Raw genomic sequence first — 12841 nt, forward strand, 5'->3', positions numbered from 1 at the left:
AATCTTAAAAAGTACAATTAGTAGGTCAAAATTGAACTGTGTTGATGACTCCAGAGATGTTGATGTTCTGCAGGATGGGCTCATAAGATGAAGAGTGATTTGTAATGTGATAACTTCTCCCCTGCAGTGCTGGTGGAGATGGTTGTGTGTGTGAAATGATTTCAGTTTACGACAGTCAGTGTATCTGTTTCACACAGCAACAGAGCAGTGAGCAGATGAATGAGGATTAAAAGTCTGATGTACTGTATCCATTAATAAAATCACCTTAAGTCCACTCTCCTGCAGCCTGACTTCTTTTCACTTGTTTCCTCTCAAGTTAATCTGTGTGTAGTTAATCCCTCTTCAGCTGCAGGAAAATGTTGACCTTGGACACACAGTGTCATCCAATGGCAGAGACGCATTTCTACATAGAGCCAGTTTCAAGGACAGAATTTGGATCGAGTTCATTTGTTGTTACTGTAAAAGCTGCGTGGCTGCAGTGTGCAAAAAGAGTGTACTCCGCATAAGGGACGTAAACACAGGCAATGACTTCACTGAGACATTGTGGGAGGAACCTGGAGGAGGACTGAGAACTGAAAGGGGAGAGACATTTAGACCCAGGATTTAAATGTAAGATGTGTAAACTGAGTCTTGAGAAGTCTGTTTTATTTCTACCCACAAATTTCACCAAAATGAAACTGCAAATATAAATAAAAAAACAATGTTTTATTTCACTTACAATGCATGTTAAAATGTTAAACATATAATGCATATTTCAATTTTTGTTATTGCAGGGGAACCACCTGGAAACTTTGGGCCAATTGAAACATATATTGTACCCCACCACTTCACTATTGCAAATGCTGATATATGGAGTGCCAGCTTGGCCTAATGGATAAGTTGCATGCATCATATACAGAGGCTATAGCTCCTAAGTTGGCCTCCTGGGGTTGATTAAAACCTGCATTCCCTTATAGGCATGTCGTTCCCCACTCTCCTTCTCAGTTTTCTGCTCTTCCCATTGTCCTATCATTTCCAAGTGAGGCAAAAATGTTTTTTTGGGCTCCTGTCAGTCAAAGGTCCAAAGAATCATCATAACTATTCTGCCCCATATACCACCCCTGTGTTTTGATATGTTACAAAGTTTTACATATACTGTATAGGTTATTGACTCAAGTTTGTCTGTAAATTAATCTGTGTGGGTCTTTTTCATATACAATATGGGTCAACTTACATTGGATGATTATACACAGATGAACATGCTTCATGATCAACTTTGTTTAACTCAGAGTATCATAATGTTCTGTGAAAGAGTTAATGAATTACAACACCCCGTGTGTATGGTGCTACCCAGATTCCCTCCTGGTTAATCAGTGGGAGTTCACGTTTTTATTTTTGCAGGCTTGTAGAAAAGCTCGGAGACTAAACCACATGAGCTCATCAGGGGTTGGGAACCTTCTGTAATGGAGCCTGCAGAGGATTTAGGGAGTAACATCGGCACACATAACACTCAGGAAAGTAAAGAGGATTTATCTGTCAAACACACATTACCTCTATGTGAGGATACACTTTGGATTTCACCAGAGCTATGAGTGGAATATGATTGATTCAACAGAGATATTGACTATCCGTCTCATTTATCTGCCTACTTTGATTATTTGTGTTTGTTTAGAGAGATGCATTCTCACTGAAATGCTACGTTAAAGCTGGAGTCAACTTATTCTTGTGTATTTATGACTGTTATGTATTGTTTCAATTGTCATGAATGAGTAGAAGCCCACTGTGATGAAGAAAACCAAGCTTTTTTGTTCTACTGATGCACATTTTCTGAGCCTCAAGCTTGACCCATTTGGATAAACAATGTGGGAAAGGAAATATGCATTTGTTTTTATATATCTCTCTGCACAAAGATGTGTAGTAGGTAGTTAATAAAAAAAAAGCTCTTCATATTCAAACTTCCTACTCTTCATAATTGCTCCCACCACCCCAAAAAGTGGACATGATAAGCCCCTGCCTCTCAGGTTGATCTGAGGCTCTGCGGGTAATCTCGTCAACAGATCAGAGAGGCAGGGACTGAGCACAAAGCAGGGCTACGCCATCCAACGCCCTAATGGGATTGGCCGCCATCACTAGATGTGCTACCGCGATTAGCCTCCTTGGAAGCGTTCAGGGATTTAGGCCTCAAGGACCCTGCCCCAGGCAATTAGCACTACATGCTTAGGCAAAGTGACGTGGGTGTAATGCTCCATACAGGACAGAGCTAAACTCTGACACCGTGAGAGGCTGTATATAAAAGAGAAAGTGCTTTTTTGATGCACTGGTATTATATAGTGTGTATACGGAAGTTGTGACTGGAGTTAATCTTGCAAAAGTGAGGGTTTTTTGAGCTTGAATATTCTATGGAGTACATTTTTCCAAAGGGAAACAAATGTTTTATAATGAGGGTTTTGACATATTTGAAGCCACTGTGAAAACTTTTCAAATAATTTAATCACCTTCATTCACGTGTCACATTTTTTCTGCCTCAGAGGTCCCAGTCTGTCAATCCTTTAGCGGCTCGCTGAGCCTATTTGACCCTGACGTCAGTGGACAGTGTTTGGACTGTCTGACTGAAGGACAGACCAAGCTCTGCTAAACCTGCTTCTCTCACAATAAACCTACAGAGAAAGTCAGACATATATAGGGAACATTCGATGCAAAGAGTGCAAGAAGCAATTACAAAAAATCTATAACTCTCATGTTGCAAAGATGAACAGTCTCTGCTTGCTTATGTGAAATTGTAGCTGCTGGATATGGCTCCAGAACTGAAGTCACAACAGACACTACTGCTGTCCTACTGCTGATTTGCTGCATTTAGACATAATATACAATGAAACATTACAGAAATATAACCCTGACTAATGTAATTATCAGTAGATTTTTTTTTACTAACTGCATGAATCATAAAGTAGCCTGATAAATTCCTCTTTTCCTGATAAATACCAGTAGAGCAGTTTTTGCAGCATGTTGTTGCAGAACACTGACCAGGATCAACTCTTGCTGTCAACTCAAATAAGAGATGATCTTATCAGTCATGATCAGGTTATTCTAAAGAGTCTAAAGGATCAGAAACTGGTTTTAAAACTATCCTATAATTTTCTGTTCCTGTCCTCACTCTGAATTCATATCATGATTATGCCAAATCACGACAAAAGTGATGCCATGACTCTGTATAATTAGAGCAGGTGAACACTGCACTCTTTGTTTATTTCCCCAGACCCAACATTAATCCATCAATGAGAGATAGCATAACAGAGTCAGGGAGAAACTTTTGATAGTCAGATCTTTTATTAAGTCAGTCTTTATTCATATAGCGCCAATTCACAACATATGTTATATCAAGACGCTCTACAAACAGAGAATGTCTAGACTGTACTCTAGGTTATATTATTTACAAAGACACAATGTCATGATAGGATAAAATCCAGTCCCATTTACAGGCAAGACTCAATGTTATCTTGTCTTAATTCACAATTAGCAGTGCACTTTGCAGCATTTAGCTAGTTACAGTAGCAAGGAAAACTCCCTTTTAATAGGCAGAGACCTGGAGCAGAACCAAACTCATATTTAATTTCTGATATAATTAGAAAGAACTACACAGACACCTGCCTCAACTGTGTTAGGTTGGAAAGGGGATATATGGAGGTGTATAAACAGAGATGGACAGAGATAAAAAATATCAACAACACCACATTCAGACCCAAATATATAGTGTAGGAACCTGACAGCTTTAATTGTTGACAAAGCTTCAGATGAGTTACCGTGGGGGCAAGTACGGTGGCCCCAGCTTCCGGCTCCAATCTGACCTGTGACCTATTACAACATGTCAATCCCCACTCTCCCTTTCTAGTTACCTACTATATCCAATATCCTCTGCTTTCAATAAAGACAGGAAAAAGCCAGAAATATCTACTTGAAACAACAAAAAATAGATGAGTTATTCCCCAAAACACCAGATGAATTAAATCAGATTAAAGACAGGAGACAAGACCATAACAGTAAATTGAAGTGGGTTTTGCTTTGTGTAGAATCAAACTTCAGGTTTGTGAGTCCTTAAAGAACTTGATCTGTCTTATTTAGGCTGGAGCCTTATTATCATCAGCTTAACTTTACATTCCATAATCCCACAGATTGAGGGCTGTGGACTTCTGGGTTCTCTTTGAGTTCAGTATAACAGTGCAGTATGAATGGGCGTGTAAGTACTTTGAAAATACAAACGTGTCTCTTGACCTTCAAGAAGTTTTTTCTCCCTGTGTCAGCACATTTATTGATTACAAATAATATTTACTTATGCCTAACTTTATAGAACATACACAGCTTTACATGAACTTTGACTAAAACTGAAATACTAAGATTTAGATGGTTTTCATGGAACATTTTGCCGTTCCACCAAGATGCCATTTTCCAGAATTACAATTTTCTGGCTCTGAATTGTGTTCTCATTTAATTCAGAGGTGAAAATAGATAGTTTGATACTGTGATCCTAAATATAAAGGTTCATACATTTAGCTACCAAAAAAATGTTAACTGCTTTTACCAAGTATCAAAAATGCAATGTTGTTAGTGAGTATGATCTAACAGAAGGTGTAGACAGTTTTAACTTCTGTTTGACAACAGTAACTCCAAATGTAGAATTTGCAAATCCATCTTTATCCTTTTTTGGGATACTGGTGTTACTAAACTAAACCAAAGACGCAGGATGTCCCTGACGCACATTGTGGGCCAAAATAAACAGAGGTTCTCTGTCTTCTCACTGAATTAGTAACCTCAGATACAGTATCCCACTATAAGTTCTTTAACACGCAAGGGAGTGGACCTAAACAGTCCTTAAGACAAGGCCCACTGACCTCCACCCTTCAACCCTGCAGGCTGACCCGTTCACAGATCATCTGATCCATTACTAAACAAAACCTGCTTACTGTCAGTAACACTGGGCTGACTGTCTTTATACTTATTTACACACATTAATGTTTCTGGAATCTTTTCAACTACATTGCCACCCCATGCACCTGCTGCTGTAGATTATGTAAGTAAGGAAAGACATTTGTGTCATGTTATCTCTGAGAGCCCACCAAACAGCAAAGCGCAGCGACAGTTGCTTTATTTAGCAGGCACCACACCACCTGGGATTTAGCCGTCTTAACTATAAGAAGTTTATGAGAACTTAATGCCTGCCTCCCTGCTCTGTCCATGTGACTGACACTGAAGTCAAGAGTCCAACAGTATTCAGGGTGGATGAATACTCTGACTCCAAAACACACTTTTATTTAAATGGAACAACTCTTAGACACTAGTCAGATGTTTGACAATACAGAGTGTTTAAATGGTTACAAAAATGGTATGTGTATTATGTACCAAGTTTTGTATTACATTTAAGGTGTATAATCTCCCTATCATTTTAAATTTCCAAACATTCTCAACTCAAGTTAAAAGTTTAAACATGTTGTGTCTGTGTGCGAGAATATATATCTCATTGGTTCAACCCCTTTCATGATATCAATGACTCTACCGGAGTCCAAGTATGGGAGTGTTTATTTTCTCCCTTTCTTTACATCATTCACTATTGCCCTTATTAGGCTAATTGGATTGACTGGCCAATCAGGAAGAGGCACCTAAGTCAGGGGTTTAAGCAGAGGGAATTAAAGAGTGGATCACTGCTGAACAGAGCTGCTGAATTGATTTGATCCTTGAGAGGGTCGCATCTGATCATCTAATCGAAAAGAGGCCAACGAAGCCAGCAAAGCTCAAGCACCTCCCTCTCAATCCCCTTCCGCCAGGAAATCGCCTTCCAACACGATTAGTGTTGCACCCAGTTCTCTGCAGCTACTCACAGAGAAACCGTCAAAATTTCCATCCTTGAGGATCTTGAGTTTGCGGAGGAAGAAAGCATGGGTGCGGGAGCAAGCGCCGAGGACAAAAAGTCCAAGGAGTTGGAAAAACAACTCCAAGAAGATGCTGATAAGGACTCTAAAACAGTCAAGCTATTACTGCTTGGTAAGTGGACTTGTGGATTGTCTTGTTGCACCAAATGTGCCTCTCTTTTTTTTGACCAGTCTTGCAGATAATGCAAAATGCTGATTGACAGGTTTTAACTTTTAATGATGCAGTAATTTAAAAACTTGAACTTTCTTTGCCTGATTGTACAAGGCCCTACTGTGCAGGTTCAGGTCTGCAGAGTAGAGCAGAAGTCTGGTAGTATGCCAACAATCAACAGGTGTCACAGACAAAATAGAGGAGTTCTAATCAAAAGATAAACAAAAACAAAACAGTCATTTGGGAAAATTAACTCTCATCTATCCCCAAAGTAGAAACAACTGACTCCAAGTTTCAATATATCTGTTATGTAACAGAATATTAAGTTAAAATCATGTAATAAAACATGTTATTGTGGATATTCCACTTTATTTGCAACACTTTGTTTAGATCTAGGATTTGATTTTAACACGGCTCTGACACACCAGTTTGTCTGCTGAGTGAGATGTAAGATACGGCATAATCAAAGGATCTACAGGCTGTGCAGGTGATTTGTTTCAAGTTAAGACCTTGCATTAGTTTATTAGACAGATGGACGACTGTTAAAGCTGAGAGGGAATTAAAGAGTAAAGCAAAGGCTGCAGAGGTAGAGAGGAGAGATAAATCTGCAGTCCGGGGATCTGTTTAGACACTAAATAATAAAAGACAAGTTTGTAAAGGTTGAGAAAACAGATTTCAAACAGTGAACTTATAATGCAACATATTGGAAACTATATCACAAATGAAATATGAGTAAAAGTTTTTTGTGTTTTCTGCCTATGCACACCATGTAGCACAAATACTTAAGTGTTTGACTTAAAGTGTTTCCCAGACTGGTGACACATTTACATAGTTTAAAATTTCTCATTGAAAAGATTAGTAGTCAATCTTTGTAAGTGAACAAAAATACAATGTTAGAAAACCTGATGAAAAAAATGTATTTATATTTTTTGGCTGTGTCTTAAAGTTAAGAATGACTTTTGAATTTCAGTGGAAGGACGTTGGTGCTTAAAATATTCGTAGCCTTTGGTCTAAATGAATCACAGCACAGCAGTGAAACGACAATCCGATTAGCTAACTGGTTTAGTGCAGATCCACTTGGTGAGGACTTTGTTGATCCCTCAACCCTGACAGAAAGTATAAAAAGTGTTTTATTGCAGCCAATGTTTGAACAGAAATATTCACAGTGACTAATATAGGAGTTACTTTTGGACAAAAATCTAGCAGAAAATGTTAAATAAAAAGTAAACTTGGAATCATGTAATATAAAAAATAATAAAATTAACAACACGGTAATTTGTGTGTTTCCCTAGTAATGATTGATGAAAATCATCCAGCATCTATTGTAACAATGATTTGACCTTCCTTTTTACAATGCATGCTGTAGTCTAATCTAAATCTGTTAAAACTGCACCAGTCCTCAGTAGCAGTCTGTGAATTCACTTTACATGTACTCAAATACGCATGTACTGTACTTAGATAGGAAGAGGAGTCACTTCTGTTTTTGGGGAACTGAAACATTAATGAGAGTGCCATCTTGTGGGCTCAGATGGACATTGACAAAGCTGACAAAGCTCTGAGCTTGCAGGCTTTATTTGAGCTCAGCATGTTTACACCTGACCTCAGTGTTCAGCTGATAGAGAAAAATAAGTATTGGCAAGGTTTAACCCAAAAAGATTGCAAAAGAATCTGAAGGTAGTTAACAGGGAACTGTTAAAATGATTACCTCTGAAAGTCTCTATACGATCCAAGCAAATAGCTCTCAGGAAAAAGAAGACAGCACACTCAAACTGCATTAACTGTGATGCTTTGCATACTTCTCATGCAGGAAATCTTCACACCATCTGAAATCAGATCAATTCTGTATCTGCCATTGATTTTAAAGTCTCTCATGCTAAGTCATGAAAATATCTGTTTCACCCTCTCTAAAATCCTGCATCCATGGTATCCTGTCCAGGATAAACATGGACACTGAGCTCTCCTTTAAGGACTATGTTTAGTGTCCCTATAAACATAGAGGCAAAGTCACTGATGAGCACGAGGAGGAACAGAATTCACAGAGGATAAAGGCATTCCTTACCAAAAGCAATTTTGATACTGTCACAATGCCACCTTTGCTACCCCATCACCAATTAGCAAAAACAAACCTGCTATTGTCCTGCTAATGATCGCTAGCAGGGGAAATTTAGTGGTTTCCTCCTGAGAGGGCTGGATGACATCTGGTAATGTCTTTAAATGCTCAGCAGTAAGTCTGAGATGGAGCTTAATGTGGCTCCAGTGACCGCAGGACGGCCAGCTTGGTCTCCTCTATGATGGGATAAATGCTTTCTAACCTGAGCTAGCTTATAGAGCTGCAAAGACTGTGGGCTTTTCTTCAGCCCAATGAATGCAACAGTGACATTTGAAATGCACAAAGTATGTTCAATCAGATAGACTAAAATGACCCTCCATACATGGAGTAAGACCTTGATTTTCTAAAGATTGGAGATGTCGGTAAACACACTGGAGCTCAGGCGTTATAATACACAGGGCCTTCTTTGCAACAAATAGTGATAACTGAACACGAATCGATCATGGAAGATGAAAGATAGGAGCATGGCGAGACGATTTAAAGTGTTGTAGTTTTATAGTGAGGTATTGGCTGGTTAAGTGTTCTTAATTACAGCTGAAAAAGTATTCCTGTGAAACTGAGAGCCAGAGGACTTCAGAGAAATTGAACATAATGTTACATACAAAGCAGCTGAAACTAACAAATGAATGCACACATTAAAATTTCAAGACACTGTCTTGTCTTGTTTATCCCAAAAGTGCATCTTCAACTACATTTTTCATGACTCTAGCTGATGTTTGTTGAATATATCTAGCTGATATATTTGCCTGTGCAACAGTGCTTATTTCTGGGCCATAGCTCTATGTGCACTTGTGTTAAAATGACAAGTATTCAAGTAATGGCATTATGCAAATATTTTTGCAATTGCTAAGTGAAAATATTGCAAGCAGGTGCAGACATATTCTGCTTTGCATACAATTAAATGTAGAAATAATTGTAATACTCTATGGATTTATTACAGAGCCTCGTCATGATTTACATCAAGAGGTTTGAGTGACATTTGTTAAGTACTACTTTTTGTTCTGGTTGTGTAATTGGTACACATGAAATTGTATTGAGATTTTATTGTTTCTGCTGCAAAACTACAAAATTCTCCTGAAACTACGCAAACAAATGATCCTCACTCTGAGTCAATTCCTTTGAATTAATGTATTATAAAGACACAACTTGTCTGGTTATGCCTTGAAGTGTTTCTCTGCTCAGTGGCATGTCAAGGAGAATGATCGGTTGTGGTGTTGTTGTAACCTTTTATCTTCTCTTCCAGGTGCTGGTGAATCAGGGAAAAGCACCATTGTAAAACAGATGAAGTAAGTATCAAAATAACCATTAGAGTTAGTCCATAGTGCCATCCATACAGCTTGTATGGCAGTGGAAAGCAAACAGAGAGCAGCTCAGAGGTTTTTCTTTTAATCTCTTCGGTCAGGCGTAGATCCAGCAGGCCAAAGCTCTGTCTGTTTCGCTTACACTGAAGCCTGTTACAAAAGGTCAACAGGGCAAACATCCGCTTAACTTTGATTTGTCAGCACTTGTTTTGTGCAGTTAGTCTGATATTGAGAGCTGAGCAAGTTCAGAAACCCACCACAGGAGGGTGCTGTGGCCACTAGTTCAAGCAAATAAATTTTAGTACATTTGTGGAAACCCACAACAGTAGTTGCGTAGTTCTAAGATCCTAGGATTCCTGTTCTACCTGAATTGACAGAATGTACACAACTATAACGGTGACATATAAATTACCCAGCAGAAGCAGAGAATAACATTGCACTGTCTGACATCCCTCACCTTTTTTCACTGCAGGATTCTCCATCAAGGTGGTTACACAAAAGAGGAACAATTGGAGTTTCGAGCGATCATTTATGGCAACATCCTGCAGTCTGCTCTGGCCATCATCAGAGGCATGGAGATGCTGGGCATTGATTTTGGCGCACCCTCTGCACAGGTCTCATATCACTCTCGAAAAATAATTCACCAGACATAGCCGACTTGTGGAGTTGATTCTCCCTGTTATTAAATCATGCTATACATACTCCAAGCACTGTTTTGATGCTGATGGGTGTTTTGTGTGCATAAAACCACAGGAGGATGCACAGAAGCTGCAGAACTTGTCAGACTCCATTGAAGAAGGCACAATGCCCGCTGAGCTGTCTGATGTCATCCTGAAGCTGTGGAAAGACAGTGGTGTGCAGGTCGGCTTCGACAGAGCTGCTGAGTACCAACTGAACGACTCTGCTGGCTAGTAAGTCCACATCTACAACTGGGACTGAAACAACACAGGGAATATATGTAAAACTAAAGATTCAGCTAGCTCAGTGTTTCAGACCGGTCTGATTTTTGATGTTCTGCTTCTCCCATCTTCAGCTACCTTAATGAAATGGACAGAATCTGCAAGTCAGACTACCTCCCCACCGAGCAGGATGTGCTGCGATCTCGAGTCAAAACAACTGGTATCATCGAAGAACAGTTCTCCTGCAAGGAGTTGCACTTCAGGTAAGTCAGAGCGGTGGAACTGAACCAAGGTCTAACACCAGCAAACAGACCTTAAAGAGCTGTGATAAACAAGAGACTGACTCTGTTTGATGAACAGGATGTTTGACGTGGGTGGCCAGAGGTCAGAGAGAAAGAAGTGGATCCATTGTTTCGAGGGTGTGACCTGCATCATCTTCTGCGGAGCTCTCAGTGCATATGACATGGTGCTGGTAGAGGACGATGAAGTGGTGAGTGGACCTTTCACTACCTCATCCAAAAAGCACCAGATGACACACATACCGACCATAATCTCACCCTGTTGCTCTGTGGCCTTTTCCAGAACCGCATGCACGAGTCCCTCCATCTATTCAACAGTATCTGCAACCACAGGTTCTTCGCACTGACCTCCATCGTGCTTTTCCTCAACAAGAAGGATCTGTTCGAGGAGAAGATCAAGAAAGTCCACCTGAGCATCTGCTTCCCTGACTATGATGGTATAGGACCAAGTGATACAATTCTTAGTGGCTACCTGAAGCAAACTGCACTATGACAGGACTATGGTTTTCTTGTAGCAAAAACAGAACCATGCCGCAGAGGTCTTTGGTACCTAAACAGCAGCCAGTGGGAGCCTCAGTATCCCTCAATGAAATTAAGAGATTCAATTCAATTTTCATCATGCCAGCTCATCTGCAGTGATGCACAGGGCTTAATGTTACAACCAGAGCACTCTTTTTTTTAACAATAAAATAAACAGCTATGTGGCATTGACTCCTATCTTCTCCTCCCTAATTATTTCAGGCCCCAACACGTACGATGACGCCAGCAACTACATCAAGTCGCAGTTCTTGGAGCTGAACATGAAGAAGGGTGTGAAAGAAATCTACTCCCACTTGACCTGTGCCACAGACACAAAGAACGTCGAGATTGTGTTCAACGCCGTGACAGACATCATCATCAAAGAAAACCTTAAAGATTGCGGTCTTTTCTAAGCAGCTCCAGAGTGAAAAAGAGGTACGCGGTGGTGACCACATGACACACAACTCTCGGGGACTTTGTTGGTGCAGGGTAATAGGGTCCAGATGAGGCAGACCCCTCGCAATTTAATTTAGACCATCCTGTGTTGCTAAGAAACGGCTTCTGACCAAAACATGAGCTCACACAAACTCAAACCAAACAGAGAATGAAGAAACTCAGGGAGAATTGGGGGGCAGTAAGATGATAAGAAGAAAAATACAACATTTTGTGTCTTATCTTGATTAGAATCAGCTCTCCTGAAATTCCAGATGAACTCTTCCCTCTTAGGAAAATAGTGAAAATGTTAGAAGTGTGTTTAACTTTAAAAGAATAGAGAAAAACCACAATTCATAGTCTGACATTTTCCCACTCTTCTCCACTTTGCAGACCTTCCTTTCCTACCTTAACCCCTCACATTTTGGCATCAACTGAGAGAGTACTGATGGAGCTCAGAGGATCCTCAGTTTGTTGTGTTCTTGCCATCACGTCCATGCCAAGTCCCAGTCCTCGACTGCTCCTAGCACACCACCATCTCCAACAGTAGATCTCTGCAACACAGCTCTCGCCCAGCTGGGTTCAAACAACCATCAGGTCACCATGCTGTTGTTGTGGATGTTCAGCTCAGATCTACAAGATTCTTCAGTTTTTTTCTAAAGTACAGATTGTTGCTGGTTTGAAGGTTTGAAGATGAAATAGTTGCTCGAGCAATCCTCATTGCTACCTATTGACTGCTGTGTTGTGAGTTATATTTACTATTAAAACCAAGCTCTGTAAATTAATTAAAACCATAAATCCTGGGGAAAATAATATTTTGAATAGCAACATTGCAACCTTGCTTACGTTTTTGAGTACATTAGTCTCTGTGGTCTTGATATTTAAACTGTAAAAAGTTGCTGAGCAAATATCAAAGATATTCCCAGTGCTTGCAGTATATCCAGATTACAAACCAAATTGTAAATGTATCTAATCTATATAGTTGTAATGTATTCAACTCACTTAACATTTTAATGTGATGAATATATTTCAAAAGGTCAAACATGGTAGAGAAACTTTGTACATAAGAGTAGATAATTCAATATATTTTGAAAGATAAATGTGTATGGAAATATACGAGAGAAGGGTATAACTAGCGGGATGTTGCTTTATTATGAAAAGGGAATGAAAATCTACCGACTTTGTCCTTTCTTATGAAATGTAGAGGCATGAAATAAAGATGCATTAACT

General features: G+C 39.6%; 1 protein-coding gene across 1 annotated transcript; it reads left to right on the top strand.

Moving 5' to 3' along the window:
- Positions 1–5715: 5715 nt before the first annotated feature.
- gnat2 (guanine nucleotide binding protein (G protein), alpha transducing activity polypeptide 2) lies at positions 5716–12824 on the top strand. Its single transcript, XM_034695959.1, has 9 exons — positions 5716–6012; positions 9405–9447; positions 9935–10076; positions 10216–10373; positions 10496–10624; positions 10722–10851; positions 10944–11097; positions 11402–11614; positions 12005–12824. The coding sequence occupies exons 1-8, from the start codon at positions 5907–5909 to the stop codon at positions 11590–11592; spliced, it is 1053 nt and encodes a 350-aa protein (XP_034551850.1). The 5' UTR covers positions 5716–5906; the 3' UTR covers positions 11593–11614; positions 12005–12824.
- Positions 12825–12841: the final 17 nt, after the last annotated feature.

This window comes from Notolabrus celidotus, chromosome 11, assembly GCF_009762535.1.
Source record: "Notolabrus celidotus isolate fNotCel1 chromosome 11, fNotCel1.pri, whole genome shotgun sequence".
Classification (NCBI taxonomy): Eukaryota; Metazoa; Chordata; class Actinopteri; order Labriformes; family Labridae; genus Notolabrus; species Notolabrus celidotus.